Source organism: Amblyraja radiata, chromosome 13 (assembly GCF_010909765.2).
Source record: "Amblyraja radiata isolate CabotCenter1 chromosome 13, sAmbRad1.1.pri, whole genome shotgun sequence".
Classification (NCBI taxonomy): Eukaryota; Metazoa; Chordata; class Chondrichthyes; order Rajiformes; family Rajidae; genus Amblyraja; species Amblyraja radiata.
This window is the reverse complement of record NC_045968.1, coordinates 24,062,281-24,085,450: the sequence shown is the minus strand read 5'-3', so window position 1 is coordinate 24,085,450 and position 23,170 is coordinate 24,062,281. Positions and strand designations below refer to the sequence as shown.

The 23,170-nt window shown below is 43.2% G+C and overlaps 1 protein-coding gene across 1 annotated transcript in view; it reads right to left on the bottom strand.

Moving 5' to 3' along the window:
* espnl (espin like) overlaps positions 1-18,040 on the bottom strand; it is a 54,756-nt gene extending 36,716 nt beyond the window's left edge. The window contains exons 1-4 of the mRNA XM_033032253.1: positions 17,690-18,040; positions 13,458-13,648; positions 7,438-7,624; positions 1,471-1,653 (exon numbers count right to left, since the gene is read on the bottom strand). Of these exons, the coding sequence (XP_032888144.1) occupies positions 1,471-1,653; positions 7,438-7,624; positions 13,458-13,648; positions 17,690-17,983 (855 nt within the window). The 5' untranslated portion in view covers positions 17,984-18,040. The remainder of the gene's footprint in view (positions 1-1,470; positions 1,654-7,437; positions 7,625-13,457; positions 13,649-17,689) is intronic.
* Between the last annotated feature and the right edge of the window lie 5,130 nt (positions 18,041-23,170).

The window sequence follows — 23,170 nt, the reverse complement described above, 5'->3', positions numbered from 1 at the left end:
ATGTTGATTAATATGGTGCTAGGAAGGGAAGATCATCGGTTTATTAGAAATAGGGTTATGGGAATAGAGAGTTGGATATAGAGAGTGCATGAGTGGATAGAGCGGAGAAAGTTAAAAAGATGCATGTTCTGACTATCGGAGGCGAGAGTGGGAGAAACAAGGATGAGGGGTTTAAGAAGATGGATTGTACCACAGCTTAAAAGTCAGGATGTATCTTTCTATTCAGGATGAATCCGTTTTGGAAGATGAGAGCAGGAGCTAATCCTGTGCGCGTCTTCATCCCAGCTCCAATGAGGAATATCTGTATGAGACTGTGTCTCATCGGCAAAACAGGAAAGAAGAGGACAGGAACGAGGAGGAATAGCAGAGTGAAAGGAAATAATGTGTTTAGTGGAGACAGGGGATCACTAAATGGAAGGTCTGGCTGAGCAGATCAGTAACCACAGAAATGTGATGGGGATGTGAAGATTAGTCAAAGAAGATTTGAATACTTCATGGATTGAGACCATCACATCTACAATGGACCAGTTTATAACTCCATTGGACTAAGAGGCATCATGTCCAATACAAGATTTTCCATTATACTTCCCAAGAACCCAATTAAATAAGATGACGGGCCACCAATTAATTAAATCTTAACTATAGTTCTGCAAATTAATCTTTCCTCGCAGTTGCTTTAAAGAAGCAAATTCAGTCCGATAGAAAAGAGATCAAAAATCTTGAAACGTCCTATTGCAAATTCTGCTGTCAGTCTATTGAACGCTGGGCTTTTCCACCTTCCCATTCCACATTGTTTCCTTTATTTCATTAACCCTACTCATTTGGCTTCTATGTTTCTCTCATCAACGAGTGGATATTTAGCATTCGCTCAGCATTTACCAGCTTAAGAAAATACCTTTTTTTCTCTCTATAAAACCAAAAGCCTGATGTCTGCACTGGCATTCCCTCATTCACCAGCCTAACAGGTGTGGGAAGCACGGTGGTGCAACGGTAGAGTTACTGCCTTTCAGCACCAGAGACCTGAGATCGATCCTGACTAAGGCCGCTGTGGGTTTTCTCTGGGTACACCGGTTTCCTCCCACACTCCAAAGATGTACAGATTTGTAGGTTAGTTGGCTTCGGTAGGTTGAAAAGAAAAATTGTCCCTAGTGCATGTAGGTTAGCTGGTTTGAGCGAACTCAGTGGGCCGAATAACCTGTTTCTGTGCTGTCTCTTTAAAGTCTAAAGTCTAAAGGTACTTGTAGATCTGTTTGCATTCGTTCCATTACACCCTCACTCCACAATGCAGGAAAATACTTTCATCATTTTTTTTTAAATGCTCCTCCAAACTCCTCATTCTGGGCACTATTTCAATTGGTTAATGGCCTTTCTATAGATAAATCTATCTATGGATAAAGCACTAGGCCATCACACCCCAGAGAATTGGTGACGACACACCCGAATACTGTGCAGCAGGAGTGCTTTACCCACCTCCAGCTCCCCATTCTCCGCAGCATCATGCAGTGGTGTTCCACCCCAGTTATCCTTCAGCATCCCGACTCCCATCCTTGATAATTGTTCCACGACCTTGGCGTGCCCTCCGCTGGCAGCAAAATGCATTGCAGTTGCTCCCTCATTATCCTGTGCAGAAACATCGGTGTTGGTGAACGATTTCTGCATTAAAGAGAAAGGAAGAGAAGAGGTTAAATGTGGCACAAGATAGATTCAGGTCAGATAGAAAGACAACAGCATGTATTTACACTTGCAGCTAGCTTCTCTGTCTCATGAGTCTGTCCCACTTGGGCGACTCTTTAGGCGACTGCAGGAGACTATGCAGTCGCCACATGTTCGTGGGTAGTTGTCGGAGAGTAGCTAGAATTCTCGTGCCGTAGTTGGGTCGCCAGGAGTTCCTAGTGGGTTGCCAGGAGGTCGAAGGTTCTCGGAGGTTCTTGTAGGTTGTAGCCGGTGCTGACCGGTGAATTTCATTGGCTCATTGGGGTAAAAAAAAGAACTTACCGTACACTGTGCTAGCCAAGTTAATTACAGCGCCAACCTTCATGTCATCGCGGTGTGTGTCTGCATCACCTTGGCTTTTAGACAGCGCTCCCCCCCCCCTTTCCCTGTCCCCTGCCTGCATAATGGGCTGGTGAAGGAAGCGATGTGTGTGTGTGTGTGTGTGTGTGTGTGTGTGTGTGTGTGTGTGTGTGTGTGTGTGTGTGTGTGTGTGTGTGTGTGTGTGTGTGTGTGTGTGTGTGTGTGTGTGTGCGTGCGTTCCACTCTGACAGTCGCCATTCCAGTTGCCATTTTTTCAGGCGTCTGCCGGCAACTTGACATTCGCCGGCAGTCCACTGAAAAATCGCCTAAGTGGGACAGGCCCATAAAGAACAATATAATCATGACAGAGACTGATTGCCTGGATAGTAGTTTTGTGATGCAAGGACTGATTAAGGGGACTGGGTTTATATTATCTGGAGAGAGATGAATGCAGGAAAGTCTCATTAAAGCTTATGGATGGAGCCTTACAGAAGCAGACTCTATGTTTCCCTGGCTGAGGTGGATGGAGACAAGGGTCTCAGACTCAAATTAAGTGTTGAACCATTAAGGACCGAGCTGAGTACTTCCTTCATCTGCAGGGAAGCGAGTCTTTAGATTTCTCTGCTCAAATCAGATAGATTGGTAGATTTCTGGATATTGAGATATTTAGGCAAGCGATTGAATCACCGGAGCATAAGGGCAGCACACTGGCACAGCAGTAGATTTGCTGCCTTATGGCACTTGCAACATCGGAGACCCAGGTTCAATCCCAATTATGGGAGCTATCTGTATGGAGTTTGTATGTTCTCCCCGTGGGTTTTCTCCAAGATCTTCGATTTCCTCCCACACTCTGAAGACATACATGTACGTAGGTTAATTGGCTTGGTATAAGTGCAATTGTCCCTAGTGTGTGTAGGATTGTATTCATGTGCGGGGATCGCTAGTCAGTGTGGACTCAGTGGGCCGAAAGGCCTGTTTCCACATTGTATCTCTAAATTAAACGTAAAAACGTAATGGAATTGGTATCGATGGGCTAATGGCTGGCATGGGTATGGTGGGCTGAAGGGCCTAAGTTCATAAAATCATAAGTGAAAGAAGTAGGCCATTTGCCCCATCGAGTCTACTCTGCCATTCAATCATGGCTGATCTGTCTCTCCCTCCTAACCCCATCCTCCTGCTTTCTCCCCATAATCCCTGACACCTGTACGGATCAAAAACCTATCTCTGCCTTAAAAATATCCATTGACTTGGCCTCCACAGCCTTCTGTCACAATGAATTCCACTGTTTCACCACCTTCTGACCAAAGAAATTCCTCCTAATCTCCTTCCTAAGGGAATGTCCTTAATTCTGAGGCTATGACCTCTGGTCCTAGACACTCCCACTAGTGGAAACATCCTCTCCACATCCACTCTTTCCTGGCCTGTGCTTGTGTTGTACGACTCTAACTCTATATGTGGATGTTGTGGAATTGGAGCTGAGGTAAGATCAGCTGTGATCTGAAAGAATGGTGAAGTATGCACAAGGGGCCAGACAGACTGTTCCTATATCTATTCCTTCATGCATAATCAGACAATGTGTGAAGAAGGGGCTCGACCCGAAACGTCACCCATTCCTTCTCTCCAGAGATGCTGCCTGGCCCGCAGAGTTGCTCCAGCAATTTGTGTCTACCTAATGTTTGATCATATAAGGTTCAGAATGAACCGGTGATGTAATGTTTGAGAGAGAGACAGGGAGGATCAGAGAAGGAGACTGAATCTTGTGTTGAAAAAAGCAAATAATCGTGGTGCTGCCTTTGAGAGGTTACTGAAGCTGACAACTGTGACCACAAAACTAACATTGACAACTCACTGTCCATGAAACAAGAGTCTAACAGAGGGAAATTACACAAACATATCGAAACACAAATGACATAAGAACTGGGAACAGGAGGAGGCATTTGGCCTTTCAAGCTTGCTCTGCCATTCAGCAAAAATGTTCTTTATTTTGAATGAACTCAATGATTGAACTTCCATGGTCCTCCAGGATAGAGCATTTCAAAGATTCACCATTCTCTAAAACTCTGCCTCATCTCAGTCCAAAATGAACTTCCCCTTTACCCTGAACTACTTCATTTGTCAGCCACAGTAGTCTAATTCTCCCCTTGTAATGTCTTCCAAATTGTGTCTTCCAAATTACTCCCAGAAACTCCCTCCATTGCTGCCTCACCGTCATTCCTGCTAGGGACCCTTTCCAATCAACTTTAGCCAGCTCCTCCCTCATGCCTCTGAAGTTACCTCTAAACCTGATACATCTGATTTCAGCTTCTCCTTCTCTAACTGCTGATTGAATGTTTATCATATTATGATCACTGCTTCCTAAGGGTTCTTTCACCTTAAGTCTGAAGAAGGGTCTACGCAATTTCTCCTTGTAATACAAAGTCAACATCCCTAGAAACAGTGTGGTAAACCTTTATTTCACCGTGACTATTATATCTTTCTTCAGATAAGAGCAATTTTCCAGATTCAGTCACGGCAAGCCCTCATACGTTTTACTCCTGAACTCAAAGACCAACATTTTCCTTCCTAACTGCTTGATGCATCCGCATGTTAACTTTCATTGATGAGGACACCCAGGCCCCTTTATATATCAATATTTCCAATCAGTCAATGTTTTAAAAATCTTTGCTTTTCATCTTGTGCACCACAGTGAATGATCTCACATTTTCCACTTAGAATCAGAGAGTTAGAATAATACACCACAGAGAGACCTTTCAGTCCAACTTATCAACGCCAAGCAAGATGCCCATGTTGTTAGTTCCATTCGCCGCATTTGACCCGGATCCTGCTACACCTTTCCTCTCTCTGTACATGTCCAAAGGTATTATACCTGACTCAACCACTTACTCTTACAACTTGTTCCATCAATATCCACTGCCCTCTGTGGAAAAGTTCCTCCTCAGATTTTCTATTAAGTCTTCCCTTCACCTTAAACCTTGAAACTGCATTGAAACTGTCTCTTTGGCCTACAGAGTCCATCCTGACCATAGATCATCCATTTATACTAGGTCTAGGTTGTCCCACTTTCGCATCCACTCCTTGCACAGTGGCAATTTCTTGAGGCCAATTACATACAAACCGTCAGATATTCATCTCCATGAAGGTTCTTTCCATACTCCTTCCCACTCACAATAACGTTTTATAACCATATAACCATATAACAATTACAGCACGGAAACAGGCCATCTCGGCCCTACAAGTCCGTGCCGAACACTTATTTTTCCCTAGTCCCATCTATCTGCACTCAGACCACAACCCTCCATTCCTTTCCCATCCATATACCTATCCAATTTATTTTTAAATGATAAAATCGAACCTGCCTCCACCACTTCCACTGGAAGCTCATTCCACACAGCTACCACTCTCTGAGTAAAGAAGTTCCCCCTCATGTTACCCCTAAACTTCTGTCCCTTAATTCTGAAGTAATGTCCTCTTGTTTGAATCTTCCCTACTCTCAATGGGAAAAGCTTATCCACGTCAACTCTGTCTATCCCTCTCATCATTTTAAAGACCTCTATCAAGTCCCCCCTTAAACTTCTGTGCTCCAAAGAATAAAGCCCTAACTTATTCAACCTTTCTCTGTAACTTAGCTGCTGAAACCCAGGCAACATTCTAGTAAATCTCCTCTGCACTCTCTCTATTTTGTTGACATCCTTCTTATAATTGGGCGACCAAAATTGTACACCATACTCCAGAATTGGTCTCACCAATGCCTTGTACAATTTTAACATTATATCCCAACTTCTATACTCAATGCTCTGATTTATAAAGGCTAGCACACCAAAAGCTTTCTTTACCACCCTATCTACATGAAATTCCACCTTCAGGGAACTATGCACAGTTATTCCTAGATCCCTCTGTTTAACTGCATTCCTCAATTCGCTACCATTTACCATGTACGTCCTATTTTGATTTGTCCTGCCAAGATGTAGCACCTCACACTTATCAGCATTAAACTCCATCTGCCATCTTTCAGCCCATTCTTCCAAATGGCCTAAATCTCTCGGTAGACTTTGGAAATCTACTTCATTATCCACAACACCACCTATCTTAGTATCATCTGCATACTTACTAATCCAATTTACCACACCATCATCCAGATCATTGATGTACATGACAAACAACAGTGGACCCAACACAGATCCCTGAGGCACCCCACTAGTCACCGGCCTCCAACCTGACAAACAGCCATCCACCATTACTCTCTGGCATCTCCCATTCAGCCACTGTTGAATCCATCTTGTTACTCCTGCATTAATACCCAACAATTGAACCTTCTTAATCAACCTTCCATGAGGAACCTTGTCAAAGGTCTTACTAAAGTCCATATAGACAACATCCACTGCTTTACCCTCATCAATTTCCCTAGTAACCTCTTCAAAAAATTCAAGAAGATTAGTCAAACATGACCTTCCAGGCACAAATCCATGTTGACTGTTCCTAATCAGACCCTGTTTATCCAGATGCTTACATATATTATCTCTAAGTATCCTTTCCATTAATTTGCCCACCACTGAAGTCAAACTTACAGGTCTATAATTGCTAGGTTTACTCTTAGAACCCTTTTAAAACAATGGAACAACATGCGCAGTACGCCAATCCTCCGGCACTATTCCCATTTCTAATGACATTTGAAATATTTCTGTCATAGCCCCTGCTATTTCTACACTAACTTCCCTCAATGTTCTAGGGAATATCCTGTCCGGACCTGGAGCCTTATCCACTTTTATATTTCTCAAAAGTGTCAGTACTTCTTTTTCTTTGAATCTCATAGTTTCCATAGCTACTCTACTTGTTTCTCTTACCTCACATAATTCGATATCCTTCTCCTTGGTGAATACCGAAGAAAATAAATTGTTCAATATCTCCCCCATCTCTTTTGGCTCTGCAGATAGCTGGCCACTCTGTCTCTCTAATGGACCAATTTTATCCCTCGTTATCTAATTACACGCAACTCACACAAAAGACATGGTTAAACACATGACATGATACAAACACGCTGATATATATACAACATAACTATACATATCATGTACACTCAGACACACAAATTCACACAGATGCACATATACATGTACAGATACCGCACACACAGCCTCCATACATCCCATACTGATGCACACGCGCTCCCCATCATGCACACACAAATATACCACACAACAAACACAATCTTGCATCTTGATACGGCAATACATGAAGAAGAGTAACACACCTCTTCCTAAATGTTTTCAGTGTCCTTTAAGAAAGGTTATTATCCCATGGAGCAATGCCCCATGTCTGCTGACATGAAATGCTGTCCTGCATCAATGCAGAGATGGTCCTGTCCCATGAAACAACTTGCCGTGTCCACACTGAGTTCAATGACACATCCAGTTGACACTGACTTACCAGCCACAGCACCAGGGCACAGTGGCCCATCTGTGCGGCTGCATGAAGAACTGTCATCCCATCGTGTGTTCGCAGGTTCAAATTGGCCTTGCAGTCTTTGACGAGGAATTCAACGATGTGAAGGTGTCCTTCCTGACAGGCCAAGTAGAGGGGAGTAGCACCATTGTGAGTTTGCTTGTTCAGAGCCCTGCAGAAAAATGGTGGGACTTCAGTACAATTCCAGAGCCAGGTTCTTGGATAATAACCAGGAACGACGAAAAACGACAGCAAGTTAGGAACGTAGAACCTTGTGCTAGAAATTCCTCTATTCTTGGCCCATGTCATGTTATGGTCAGGATAAATACTTGAAAATGCCCTTCCCTAACAGTACAATTATGTAAAAATTGATGCATATATCTGTAACATATGACCCAGGATGATGTAGTTGTAGATGATTCAATGCTGTTGGTTACAGCGTTTTTGTTTAAGAAGGAACTGCAGATGCTGGAAAATCGAAGGTACACAAAAATGCTGGAGAAACTCAGCAGGTGCAGCAGCATCTATGGAGCGAAGGAAATAGGCAACGTTTCGGGCCGAAACGTTGCCTATTTCCTTCGCTCCATAGATGCTGCTGCACCCGCTGAGTTTCTCCAGCATTTTTGTTTACCTGTTGGTTACAGCGTCTGGTTATGAAGAGGAAACCGCTGCAATAAATGCTGCTTGCGCATTGAATAATTATTTGGCTGGAATTGATACAATGCCACATTCTATGCTGTTAGCTGTATGAACAACTTGTAATTCTGGATTCAACTCAGGGACTGCAGGGACGTGGGAAAATTACCAGTTCTCCAGGAACATACTTGCAAACTCCTGGTTCCCCCAAACGCAGGCTTCTGTGCGGACACCAGACCTTTGGTCTCAGACCAGGAAGGTGGTGATTCTGATTGAGGTAGAACATTAAGATTCCAGTTTCAATAAGATTAACATTAAGATTCCAGCTACTTGGGAAATTTCCCAGCTGTTATGATACCAATGTTTAGCTGCTTTAATATCCCGTGCAGACTGGTGTATATTAGCGCAAGAGGCAGAACTGCTCAAAGTTAAAAAGAGGCACAAATAAAGCAGAATAAAGATTCAATGCAATCATGGGTGGCACAACAGTGGCACAGTGGTAGAATTGCTGCCTTACAACGGCAGAGACCCAAGTTCGATCCTGACTACGGGTGTTGTGTTTACAGAGTTTGTACATACTTCCTGTGAGGGCGTGCGTTTTCTCAGAGTGTTTCAGTTACTTGAAACATTCCAAAGATGTGCAGGTTTGTTGGTTAATTGGCTTCTGTAAATTGTGCCTAGAATGTAGGATAGATTCTGGTGGACGGGGTGATTGTTGGTCAGCGCTGACTCTGTGGACCAAACACCATGCTGTATCTTTAAATCTGAGGTAAAATAAATGCAGTTACTGGGAATGGAACAATTGCAAACATGACAGTTATCATAAGGTGGCAGAAGATACAAGGGCCTTTCGACCAAGAATTGGAAAATTGAAACAAGGCACAGCATATAGAGAACTTCAATAATTAAGGAAGAATGTGCTAGTAATTTAAGGTATTAACGGTTTCATGGTGGACTGAAAGGATTTTCTGCAGTTCCTAAATGTTAATTTTTATATTCCAATGGGATTGGGGAGTTTTCCAAAAGATAAGTGAGATTATGTGACCTGAAGGTAGACAAAAGTGCTGGAGAAACGCAGTGCGTGAGGCAGCATCTATGGAGCGAAGGAAATAGGCAATGTTTCGGGTCGAGACCCTTCTTCAGACTGATGTGAGGGGGGGGGGGGGGAAGTAGAAAGGAATATCTGGGAATGAAGAAAGATCTCTACCCGAAACATCACCCATACCTTTCTATCCAGAGATGCTGCCTGTTCTGCCAAGTTACTTCAGCATGTTGTGTCTATCTTCAGTGTAAACCAGCGTCTGCAGATCCTTCACTTACCTGGGTATAATTATCAGCTTAATTTTGGAGTTAATGCCAGGAGGTTACAATTTAGTTAAAGGACAATTAATTATTCTCTTTCCCTCTTCTCCATTGACCTGAAATGTTAACTCTTTCCCTTTCTATGGCTGCAGTCTGAGCTGTGGTTCCACCACTTTCTGTTTTTGGTCATGATTCACAGCATCTGCAATTTTTTAATTGCATTTCAATTATTCTGTTTCTTGGAGGAGTTTGTGTCCTTGTCCATGAAGAGCATTTCTTTTTGGAGAACATTTGATAGCCTGAACACTACCCAAGACATGGGATGTCAGGACTGAACCTGGATAGATTGTGTTCCTTTGAGGATCAACGTTGCCTCCCACTGTAGTAGCACGATACTGCAATGAGTGTGTAAAAGAGACTGGTTGCAAGTGAGAGAAGGACAGAAAGTGATGGAGTAACTCAGCAGATCAAGCAGCATCTCTGGAGAACATGGATATTTGACATTTTGTGTTGGGGCCCTTCAGACTGAATGAAATGTCAGAAATTACTCAGGAAACTTCAGCATCTTCCAACAAAAATGACACTGCAACTAGAGGTGAAGGCTGCCAGCAGCTTTTAGTTTTTAGAGATACAGAGTGGATTCAGCCCATCGAATCCACGGCAACCATCGATCACCCATGCACACTAGCACTCCTACACATAAAGCTGGAGTAACTCAGCTAGACAGGCAGCATCTCTGGAGAAAAGGAATAGGTGACGTTTCGGGTCAAGACCATTCTTCAGACTGAAGAATGGTCTCGACCCAAAACGTCACCCACTCCTTCTCTCCAGAGATGCTGCCTGTCCTGCTGAGTTACTCCAGCTTTTTGTGCATATCTTTGGTTTAAACCAGCATCTTCAGTTCCTTCTTACACACCACTCCTACACACTAGGGGCAATTTACAAAAGCCAACTACAAATCTGCACATCTTTGGAGTGTGATAAGAAACCGGAGCTCCCGGAGAAACACCACAGGAAGAAATTATCCGGTTATTGTCATGTTTGCAATTGTTCCATTCCCAATAACTGCATTTATTTTACCTCAGTTTTAAAGATACAGCATAGAAACAGACCCTCCGATCCACAGAGTCAGCGCCGACCAACAATCACCCCGTCCACCAGAATCTATCCTACATTCTAGGCACAATTACACAACCTCCGCACAATTACACAATTACACAATCTCCGCTCTGAGGTCTTGTTCTTACTAACTGTACCTAAAGTCCGTACTGAACTGGGGAAAAGGGCATTTAGTTATGCTGCTCCCTTCGCATGGAACCAGCTGCAGAATGAACTGAAACTTAAGGAGCTGGTTTCTATAAACAGATTTAAATCCTTTCTTAATGATGTTGAAGCGGGCTCTTCTGTCTGTACATGTTTTGTTTGATGATGTTCTGACTGTGACTCTATTTATATGTTCTCTGTTGTTTTTAAATTATTGTCTGTAACTGTGGAACTGTGCTGCTGCCTGTCTTGGCCAGGACTCTCTTGTAAAAGAGATTTTTAATCTCAATGAGACTTCTCCTGGTTAAATAAAGGTTAAATAAAAATAAAATAAAAAAAATAAATTACACAACCTCAGCACCCATAGTCAGGATCGAATCTGGGTCTCTGGAGCTGTGAGGCAGCAGCTCCACGGTGCTACCCCAAGTCTGAGGAAACAGTCAGTGGCAGTCTCACTAATCCTGGACGCACCCTGGCAACATTATGGTGTTTACCAAAAGAGGGCTTGAAAGTAGTTTCAAGCGTTGCAGCTAAATTGTCAAGGAGAGGAAGGACATTATTGCCCTAGAGGGAGTGCAGAGAAGGTTCACCAGACTGATTCCTGGGATGTCAGGACTGTCTTATGAAGAAAGACTGGATAGACTTGGTTTATACTCTCTAGAATTTAGGAGATTGAGAGGGGATCTTATAGAAACTTATAAAATTCTTAAGGGGTTGGACAGGCTAGATGCAGGAAGATTGCTCCCGATGTTGGGGAAGTCCAGGACAAGGGGTCACAGCTTAAGGATAAGGGGGAAATCCTTTAAAACCGAGATGAGAAGAACTTTTTTCACACAGAGAGTGGTGAATCTCTGGAACTCTCTGCCACAGAGGGTAGTCGAGGCCAGTTCATTGGCTATATTTAAGAGGGAGTTAGATGTGGCCCTTGTGGCTAAGGGGATCAGAGGGTATGGAGAGATGGCAGGTACGGGATACTGAGTTGGATGATCAGCCATGATCATATTGAATGGCGGTGCAGGCTCGAAGGGCCGAATGGCCTACTCCTGCACCTAATTTCTATCTTTCTATGTTTCTATGAGAGAGTGATGTTTTTGGATCTTGGAAAGAATGTTACGGTGAACAGAAGGCCTGATGCTGTACAGGGAACAGGAGGAAAGGAGGTGGGCCCCTCAATTGATACCACCAGATGTTGGTATACGCAAGGCTGCTCCTTGGACTGTAGCTATTCTCAGGAGCATCAAGTGCTGGAAGGAAAAACACTGCATTAGATATGAGGTACTGACTGATCCTTAAACAGACTGCACCCGAGAGTGGGGGTCAGCTCTTTGAAAGGCCACGGTTGTTCCATGCATAGCCGATCAACTAAACAGGTGGCAGACTGTAGAGCACAATGGAGCCTAAAGAAGCGACGGTAATCGGATGATTCAATAAGCGTTTTGTGGCTATCAGAGTTCAGGCCTCCATACAGAGGTCTCCGTCCCAAAGTCAATAATCTGGATTTTATTTACAGTGAAACGGCAATGAAGTGTGTCATTTGGCATTAAATAAAAGACGACTAATTAAAAAATAAAAACAGAAAGATTTCTAGTTACCTGCCATTTTCCATTAGCTCAGGCAGTGCCAACGAGAACACTGTACTGAAGTGTGCTTGCGTAAATTAGTGAAATGGGACTTGGACCCACAATCTTCAGATACAAAGGCAAGAGTCGTTGAGTAAAGAAAGAAAAGAAAAGAAAAGAAAAAGAAAAGAAAATACATTTCATTTCAACCCTCATTAATGTGGTAATTTTTCATTTGGATGCCCAGACAATGATCCTATTTGGTTGTCAGGCATCATATACAGTAAGATCAAGACCAAAGCCGTAGAAGTAGAAGTAAATTATTCATGAGTCATGGCAATATCTTAAGGAAACAGAGGAGAGTTCTCACTGGTGTTCCGACAATCTTAACTCCTCAAACAATACCATCTGTCTGTAGGTTTATACAAAGCTGCTCTTTGGACGGTAGCTGTTCACAGCTGCTTTGGAAGTGATTTTTTGAAGTGCAGTCTAGTTATGGCTTCACAGTGGCCTATTCCAGTTATCTAGATGTCAGTCCCCTGGATAGCCACACTAGAGGGAAGCTGTTGGCATCCACACGCGCTGACCAAGGGACACAAGCCGTAACCAAGCATGCTGCCTCCAAATTATTCTCCATAAAAGACCATAAAATTTAAAAAAAATGAACAGTAGCTGAGTCTCACCTTTAATTTATTCATATTTTTTTAAGATGTGGTTATCAGAGGAAAGACCAGCTTTTACTTCCCAGCTTTAATTGTTCTGAATAGGGTGTGGTGAGTTGCCATGTTGAACCGCTGCAGTCCTGGTGTTGAAGGTACTCCCATGAATAGGGAGCTCGTGATTTAGAACAAGCAGCGTTACTGGATCCAAAGAGCCTTGCCCATGTAAGCCCACAGTGAAAGGAATAATTTGCACTCTATTGTTTTAAATATGACCTCAGGGTGTCCCAAGTCACTCAACAGATTTACAATACTTTTACCAGCATAGGAATAGACATACAAACCTGCAAAACAATTGAACCCTTCGTAACAACTCCATCATACGTGAGTTTGTGGCTGATCCTATTGTAATCTTGCTGCCAAGGCGGTGAAAGTATACCAAAGCCTCTACTCAGAAGGCTAAGGAAATTCTGCACATCTGCAATGACTCAATTTCTACAGATGCACCACAGAACTTTGTTTTTAATCTGTCAGAAGTAGTTTATCAACTTTTATTTTCACCTGGATGCCTTTAAATGCCACTTACCTTGGAGCTTGTGCGATAAGCAGTTTCAGGCTTGCAAAGTCTCCCTTAGCAGCTGCATAGTGTGCTGGCACCGCCCCACCATCCGTCTCCAACATGGGATCACACCCAGCCTGCAGCAGCCACTGCACAGTTTCCGATCGGCCAAATCGAGCTGCAAGGTGCAGAACATTTGCTCCGTGGTCATCCCGGTCCTAAGGATGAAATATTTTCCTGAGGATCTTTTGTCAAAACAAGGGCCATCATTGTTTAAATAAGTGTTTGCATCTTGTGCCTGCTGCCTCTTAAGAGCCCTGTTAAAAATGACTTCAATCCTGTTCTTGCCATGCAGTATTCTACAGCACAAGATGTGTGTTGTGCGTACCTTTGCCCAGAATGAACAGGATGGACAGGATATCCTCTCTGTTCCATAACTATAAGGATGTGGGAGGAAACTGGAGGTCCCAGACGGATCCCATGTCGACATAGGGAGAACATGCGAACTCCACATAGACAGAACCCGAGGTCACGATCAAACCTATGTCACTGAAGCTGAGACAGTAACCCTGCTGGCTTTTCTACAATTCTTTAATTCATCGATCATCAATGATCCTTCTCCTTCGTGTAAATATTTCCATTGTCTACAGCTACTCCTCATGACCCAGTGCTAAAGCCTAACATATAACAGAGAACAGTCCTGCTCAGGAACCCACAAAGTCCATGCCAAACATGATGCCATCATGTTGTTCTTAGCTATATACTTCTCAGTGCCTTAGTGCCTCTCTTATAACACGAGCAGAGCAGTGCACAATAGTTCAGGTAGGCCTGGGAAATGGTTAGTGAGGAGAAGACAGGAACGGGGTACAGATTGGGGATGATCAGCCATGATTACATTGAATGGCGATGCTGGCTCGAAGGGCTGAATGGCATATTCCTGCACCTATTGTCTATTGTCTATTGTCTAAACTAAAATCAAAATGTTAGAACAAAACGGTGTACTGGTTAAAACAGATCGCAGTGATTGGGAAACTCCAATAGTAGTGGTTCTGAAAGCGGACAACACAGTGAGATTGTGTGGAGACAACAAAGTGACCATCAACCAGGCAGTAGATGATGAACAGTATCCACTACCAACCTCACAGGATTTATACGCTGAACTTGCCGGTTCCAAGATATTCTCTAAGCTAGATCTGTCACATGTATATGCTCAGCTAAATGTTGATCGTATGAGCCAGCAGTACCTCACGATAAACACACACACGGGGCTGTATTCCTATCAAGATTGAGCGTAACTATGCACAAATCGAGAAAGAAGCCCTTGGTATCATCCTTGGGATTAAGAAATTCCATCAGTAACTGTTGGGTAGGAATTTCACCCCGGTTACTGATCATAAGCCATTTCTCGCTATTCTTGGTCCTCGGTCAGCAATACCTACAATGGCAGCCTGGAGGGTTCAGCGATGGGCAGTTCTCCTGTCACAGTATGACTACAGCATTGAGTATCGCAGCTTAATAGAAAATGCTATCGCTGATGCATTGTCGCGTTTGTCTCATGATGAATCAGATGTGGGCACTGAAGGTGCTATCTATGTCACAGAAGCAGTGGACAAAGACTTTCCAGTCACTGCAGCTGAAATTGCTGCTGAAACTCAAAAGGACATTGTGCTAAAACAAGTATACGAACAAACTTTGTATGGATGGTCAGGAATAAAACCATGTACTAATGAACTAAACTTATCACAATAGATGACATGAACTGTCATGTGAGCAAGGGTGCATTAAATGGGGTCACATAGTAGTAGTACACAATTGTTTAAGACAAAGATTATTTAAAGAACTCCATAGTAAACACACAGGTATTGTGGGAATGAAGTCTACAGCCAGAGGTTGCGATTATTGGTCAGGATTGGACAATGACATAGAACCAATGGCAAACAAATGTAGCACCTGCTGTAGAAGTAGGCCTTCCCAACCCCCTTTGCAAACATGGTCTTGGCCTACTAGACCTTTTCAGAGGGTTCATGTGGATTTTTGTGAACATGTTAATAATAATTGTTTTGTTAGATAGCCAACATAAGTGGATTGAGATGGTACATATGGGTACAAACACATCAACAGAAAGAACAATGGATGCATTGCGGTCTATATTTGCGTGTCATGGATTACCTGAAGAGCTTGTCTCTGACAACGGCCCCCAATTTCATGCTGCACTGTTCCAAACTGCCAACTTACCATCTGGCATCTAACGGCGCAACCGAAAGGTCGGTCAGGATAGTCAAAGGAGCTCTCAAGAAACAAGTTTTGAGGGGAATTCAAAATTCAGTATGTCACAGCGGCTATCTGGTTTCTGACTGAAATATCGTACCATGCCACAATCTATCACAGGGTATACGCCAGCTGAACTTCTCATGAAAGGAAGGCTCAGAACTAGACCGAGTTTGGTTCTACCTAACCTTTCTCCCAAGGTTGAACGCAAACAATCTGTTTAGAAACGTCATTATGGTGGAAGCCAAAAAGAACGTAGGTTCAATACGCATGATCAGGTTTGTGTTCTCAGCCCACCTTATAAAGCAAACAAATGGGAGGTGGGAACAGTAGTTGAAGTGTGTGGCACCAGGAGGTACTTGGTAGAAATTGGGAGACATATTAGAAGTGTGCACATAAACCGTATGATCCCAGCCAGGGATAAACCGGTACAAGAGCAAAGCATAGACAAAGAAGTAGATCTGTCAGACTTTTATATTATTCCAAGTTCAGATGTAAGATCAGAATCTCCAAAGAAAGTAGAGACAAAGGTAAATGATCCTGAACTTGACTCTCTTTTAGAACCACAACCTGACACTCCCCCTAAACTCAGGAGATCAGAAAGAGTGCGTAAACCAGTCGTCAGATAAAATTTATAAAACATATTCTTGGTTTGTCTAATTTTCATGTTATTTTACTTTCTAAGGAGAGAGCAGTGTAGTGTATATAATGGTAACTAACTTTAAGAACTGAGTACTAGAATGGTATGATTTGTGTCATGTGATATATACTATATCTTATCAGTCTTGTGAATATGTGTGAGTATGCGCAGTGTACTTTTTCAAAAAATAAAGAAGACTTGTACTGGCAACAGCGTGCACTGAAACCCTGTGCTTGTTTCCATCTACATGCTGTAGCCGTAATGTCTTACAATCCTCAAATTCATTTTCTGAGATACCTACAGTATAGATTAGCCTTTTGCAGCTTCAGAAAATTCCACCTGCCAAGAACAATCATCATTCATCAACCCATCTTTTCAGTCAATAAACACCCCTCTGTCAATTGCAATCCTGCCAGATCCATCTATAAACACTTTAAGCAGCACTGGCCACAGTTCTGATCCATGACATATCCCAAATGCTGCCTTCATTCATAACTTCAGAAGTGTTTTATTTAAGCCTTCTGACCCATCATCCTGAGAATGTATCAATACCCTCACTGGCATCGAATATAAACAGGACCCAGTGATCTATTCTGTCTACAGGATATGTTATTGCTACAAACATTTCAGGATGTCTGCGGATGTGTGACTTCCCCCCAGATAGAGCCAAAGCTTATTATTTGTTCCTTCACAACACCTTTCTGTCTATACAGTCCAATCCAGCATTTAGGATATATATGCTCCCTGCATATCTCGTTTAATATATCCCACAATTCATGTTATACCTCCTATACATAATGTCTTGTTTATACCCTGTGAACATATTGTACAGTCCCTGCTGTTTCTCCTGTATGAATTGATCTGTCCCTGTGTATCATCTGCCTCAAACTCACGGTTCCTGTGTGCCGCCTGCATATATTTCACTGTCTCCCTTCACCTCCTGTATATATTTAGTTCCTTACACTTCTGCTAATAATGGTATATGCAGTTTATGTTGACTTCGTGTGCGTATATTTTTACGAGATAATGCGTTATCCCTCTACAATATAAAGTACATGTATACTCTAGGTATGAAAATGTGCAACCACTGTAGAATTCCATTATGTAATGTTCTCTCCCTGCAATACCCTGAACATATTAGACCAGTCCTTTTACATCTTCGATGTACAGTTGGCTTGTAGCACTCGAGTACATTAGACGACTCCTGAGTTTGCTCTTGTCTTACCTCCTGTGCTAATTATGTTTTGTTGCCGTGTTACAGCTCCCCTGTGTGTTGCTTGGCCTCCTTTACTTTCTGTGACATCAAACTAAAGCTGCTGTGCAACAGGAAGCTGTCGCCTCGGTCACCTACCTGAATGTCACAGCCACCGGCGCTGGTCAGCCACTGGAGTGCCCTCAAGTTCCCGGTGGCGGCGGCGTCGTGGGTGGGGGTCGCTCCGTTTTTGGCCCTTTTGTTCGCTGACAACTTAGCCTGTGTGATGAGAAACTTCAAGCAGTCCAGCCTGCCGGCCCTGGCCGCCAGATGGACCGGGGAGGCTCCCAGGTGATCCTCGATGTCCCCATTCAGCCTGCCGTGGGCGTCCAAGCCCTTCAGCGTCTCCAGGTCCCCGTCCTTGGCGGCCAGCAGGCACGGGTGAGGAACCATCCCTGTGAGCGCCACTCAACCATTTGTCCCGCTGCCTTCCGCTGTCCCCAGCTTAGAGCTGCCTTCTGTCAGCACGTTGTCACAGGAGGGCTCAGTTACCGGATCGGGTGTAGTCGTGCAGAGGGGGTTAATAGTACAGCTCAATAGTCAGTCCACAATAACACTAATTACTCTGGGGCGATGCTAGTTCCTAAACCCTTGGCACCGGCTCCGGCTCCCAGTCCCCACTGGAGAAGGGCGAATTAAGAAACCGCTTAAAAAAAAGAATCGGAAGAATACTCACTTCTCTGCATTGTCATGTATCACATTACTCCCCATCCCCCTCTACCTCTCTTCCTCAGGTTCACTCCAAGGAGCAGGTCGAAGGCAACTGCTGAGGGTGGTGGTCAGGCAACCCAAAGGAGTTGGTGTAGAAACAAGGAATTGCAAAGACTGGTTTACCAAGGGAAGACACAAAGTGCTTGAGTAACTCAGCAGGCCAGGCAGAGCATCTTTAGGCTGAGAGGCTTGGATAGAGTGGATGTGGAGAGGATGTTTCTACTAGCGGGAGAGTCTAAGACCAGAGGTCATAGCCTCAGAATTAAAGGATGTCGCTGTAGGAAGGAGATGAAGAGGAATTTAGTTAGTCAGAGGGTGGTGAATCTATGGAATTCATTGCCACAGAAGGCTGCGGAGGCCAATTGATATTTCTAAGGCAGAGACAGATAGATTCTTAATTAGTATGGGTGTCAGGGGTTATGGGGGGAAGGCAGGAGAAAGGTGTTAGGAGGAAGAGATAATCAGCCATGATTGAATGGCAGAGCAGATTAGATGGGCCGAATGGCCTAATTCTGCTTTTATCACATGACTTTATGATCTTTAGAGATAGTATGTAGAAACAAAGAGTTGCAGATGCTGTTTAATACACAAAAGGACACAAAGTGCTGGAGTTAACTCAGCGTGTCAGGCAGCATCTCTGGAGAACATGGCTAGGTGATGTTTCAGGTTGAGACCCTTCTTCAGGGATCCATGTTCTCCAGAGATGATGCCTGGTCCGCCAAATTACTACAGCACCTTGTGTCCCTGGGGTTGGTGACCGATTGTGGTGCTGGTCAGTGGTGGAGTTTTATCCAGATAACCAGAACCGCCAGAGCACGGAGAAATTCCTGCACGCAGACCCATTGGAAACAGAAGTCAATGGAGATGCTGGAATCTTGAGCAAAACACAACAAACAGGGTTAGCTCAGTGGGTCAGGCAGCATCTGTGAAGGGAATGGACAGGTGACGTTTCTGGTCAGGAACCTTGCACATACTAGCCCAACATTGTCGGCTATCCATGCCTTCCACAGATACTGCAAGGTCTGCAGAGTTACTCCAGTTCTTTGTGTTTTGCTCCCAGATCCATTGGGATGGAATTTTGTATCCTCTGTAAACTGTGCCCTGATCAGGGGACCCCCAGGAGTTTCTACAGTTCAGGGTCCCCCGGTAATTTGTATGCACTTTAAGCATCAGGTGCCGAGCACTCACTCGCTAAAGGAAAGGTGCTCACTGCCTACGACCTCTGCTGGAAGTGGTCACACAGTCAGGAGCACTCAGGAACATAATATAATAATAATAATAATAATAATAATATATCTTTTATTGTCATTGCACGTCAGTGCAACGAGATTTAGTATGCAGCTCCACTGATGTCCAAGAAAGGTAAATAAATACAATACATAAATAAACAAGCTGAATTGATTGACGTGACCATCTGAGGGAGACTGTCCAAAGGGGGTGGGTGGGGGGGCACTCATTAGGGCCGGTTCAGAGCCGCTATAGCTCTTGGGATGAAACTGTTCCTGAGTCTGGAGGTTCGGGCGTAGAAGGCCTTGTAACGTCTGCCGGAGGGAAGTAGTTGAAACAGACCGTGGCAGGGGTGTGATGAGTCCTTATGGATGCTGAGGGCCTTCCTGAGGCACCGCGTGTGGTAGATGCCCTCCAAGGCTGGTAGCTCTGTCCCGATGATCCTCTAGAGATGGGAGTGTGCTCCCAGCTTCTTTAATGCTGCTGTTCTGGATGTATTTTCAAGGAAAGCCAACACCAGGAGACACCTTGCTCTTATTGTCTAAGTGGTCCAGCGCAGAACGAGGGACACCAATGGGAAGAGAAACGGTTCACATTTCTCCTTGAAGATTCTTCATCACAAGCTGGTCTTTGACTTGACTCATTCACTTTTGCTCTTCCCATTATTGCAACCAAATTTGTTGAATGTATTGTTTTCAAGAGAGAGTTAGATTTAGCTCTTGAGGCTAAAAGAATCATGGGATATGGGGGAAAATCAGGAACGGGGTACAGATTTTAGGTGATCAGCCATGATCATATTGAATGCGGTGCTGGCTCAAAGGACCAAATGGCCTTCTCCTGCACCTATTTTTCAATGTTTCTATGAGAACCAGCCAGATTGCATACCCTGTTGATCTGTTATGGCAGTAGGCAAGTTGTCCTGGGTCCAGGCCCTTAACAAGGTGACATATCTCAGTTCCTACTAACCAGTGGCACTAGCATCCTTTGTGATGAAGTACTCTGAGAGGTTGGTTGTGATGCATAATAAGTTGTCCTGGGTCCAGGTCCTTAACAAGTCTCCTATTCTTAGGACAGTATGTTGGCCAACATGATGCTGGTGGAGGGGGTCTTTGCAGTCCCTGAGGCTTCATTCTTACTTGCAAGCTGCCCTAGTGACCACTTTTCTGGGTACAGTGGAAGTCCCCCCAATGTGTCCTGGTACTGGACTCACAGTTTGTGTAGGTCACGGAGTCGAGAACTCCACTGCCGTCAGGAATTCTATTGCCATTGGGAGATCGTAATATTGCTCATTTGAATTGTCTCACAGCCTGTCTATTTCAGTGCTGAGTGGTGCTGTTTGTCTTAATATAAGTCATTAAAAGCACTATATCTAAACATGACCTGTTCTGCTGTCGGCAAAATGTCGTCACACTCTGGTGCCATTTAAAAAAATCCACTAACAATGTTCTAACCAGAACAATGTCAGCCTGCAGAATAAATTTGCAGCCTCATTGTTCGGTTTCCTGGAATTTAGCCAATTTTAGATATTTTTACGCAACAGAACCGACTGATAAACTGCTGACACTTTACTCACAGAGATGTAAAAATGCACTGTGCAAAGCCAAGAAACAGGGCAATTAATCTCCCTGCTAGATCGTGCAAAGCAGTTATTATCTTTAGCGGGCAGAGCAGATTGTGTTATGGATTCTGTATAGGGAGACTTTGCAGTTGATTTCAACATTCCCACTTGTGGGCTTTCTGGTGATTGTGGCACTCCCAGACCAAAATATCCAAGATAAATATTTCACTTTCAATAAATGCAATTAAGCTAAATGCTTTTACTATACATGGGGTATTTGTCCCACCCCAACCACACATTTTCTATTTATACAGATAACAAGAAACTAATCTCAGAAATTTGTGAACCAGCTGAGATAGGTGCTGGAGATTTGGTTGCATGATACATTTATTTTCAAATGTGTGGCATTTGATGAAATTATATCTCCTTATCTTTCAAGGAAATCAAGGGATAAGATAGAAGGTAAAATACCTTTCATGGATCAGTGGTAATATTGAACTGAGGAGCAGTCCGGAGAGTCTACTCAACCGTCTCTTGCAGAGGCGCTTACAACCTTCAGTATATCACATTAAAATTGTCATTAGGTGGAGTACATGCTCTGGATAAATGGTGCAAAGTGGGGATAGATCCTTGATGTAGAAATCACCAACAATGTGTCCAGGTCTAACTACATTGACATTCTAGCCAAAAGCATTCCAGTATCTCAAATTCCTCAGAAGACAAAGGACATTTGACATGTCTGCAATAACTCTTACCAATTTCCACAGGTGCACCATGAAAAACATCCTATATGGATGTATCACGGCTTGTTATGGCAACTCTAGTCCAGTCCATCATGCAAACCAGTCACCCTCCTATCAACTCTATCCATACTCTAAGCTACCTTGGAAAACCTGCTAACAATATCAATGATGACTCACATCCAGGTCATTCTCTCTTCTCCCCTCTCCCATCAGACAGAAGATACAAAAGTTTGATCGTATGTACCATCAGTTTCTTCCCTGCTGTTATCACTCTTGAACAAACATCACATATGCTTGAGGCAAGTTCCCAATCTTCCAATCGTCTTCATTGCAGTCCTTGCACTTTTTTCTTTCTGCACTTTCTTTTAATTTATTACATTACATTTTGCACCTGTACTTATGTGTGGTATGATTTGGATAGCATGGAAAACAAGGTTTTTCACTTCATCTCGGTACTTGACAATAATAAACTAACACCAAGACCAATAAACAGTCCTCTTGTGCCTCAAGCATTGATTTTGGTATGTTTTATTTGATATATAATATTACATAAATAAAAAATGTTGGGAAAATTCCCAATAGTATGCCAGAAGTTATATAAAGAACTTGTTATCCATATACATTGATATAAACTTCAATTTGTTATTTCTGGGTCACTCCAGTTATATATGATAGCTTTTGAAAAGAATAAAAATGATTTAAAAAATGACAGGTATGCTTCTAATGTAATAAAATATTTCAATGTATATATAGGGCTCAATCTAGCTATTTACTGTTACTGCCTGAAGCCTCAAATTGTTGATCAGCCATGAAGCCTCGTGGTGTTAATATTGCAAAAAATGAGATTGATGATCCATCTAAACTTTACTTATTTTAAGAGGGGCCTACTTAAGATGCTTTGATGTTGACCTTTCCCAAATTTAGCCAATACATTCTAAACTGGAACAGGGTCTCATCATTCTTACAACTGTTTGCACATGATTCTAAGGATCATACGGATTCATATCGATAGCTTCTTCTACATGTACTGGTTATAACAGACATTCCATTCTAGCCTCATGATGAATAACTTGACTTAATGACAGTTCTTGCTCATATACAATGGAGTAGTTACTATTGCACATAAACTGTCTTGCTTAAGGGATACGAGATGGCTTATGTGTAACAATAACTGCTCCTGTAAACATAAAGTAACTGCAGAGAAGACGAGTGATTCAAACCCGTCTTGTAATATATATCTCGTGCCTCACTGCCAGATCCTGTACATTTACATACAATTTAGTTTTTGTAGATGACACAGTGTGTTCATGACTCATCTTTACAGTTTTGAATAACTTAAAC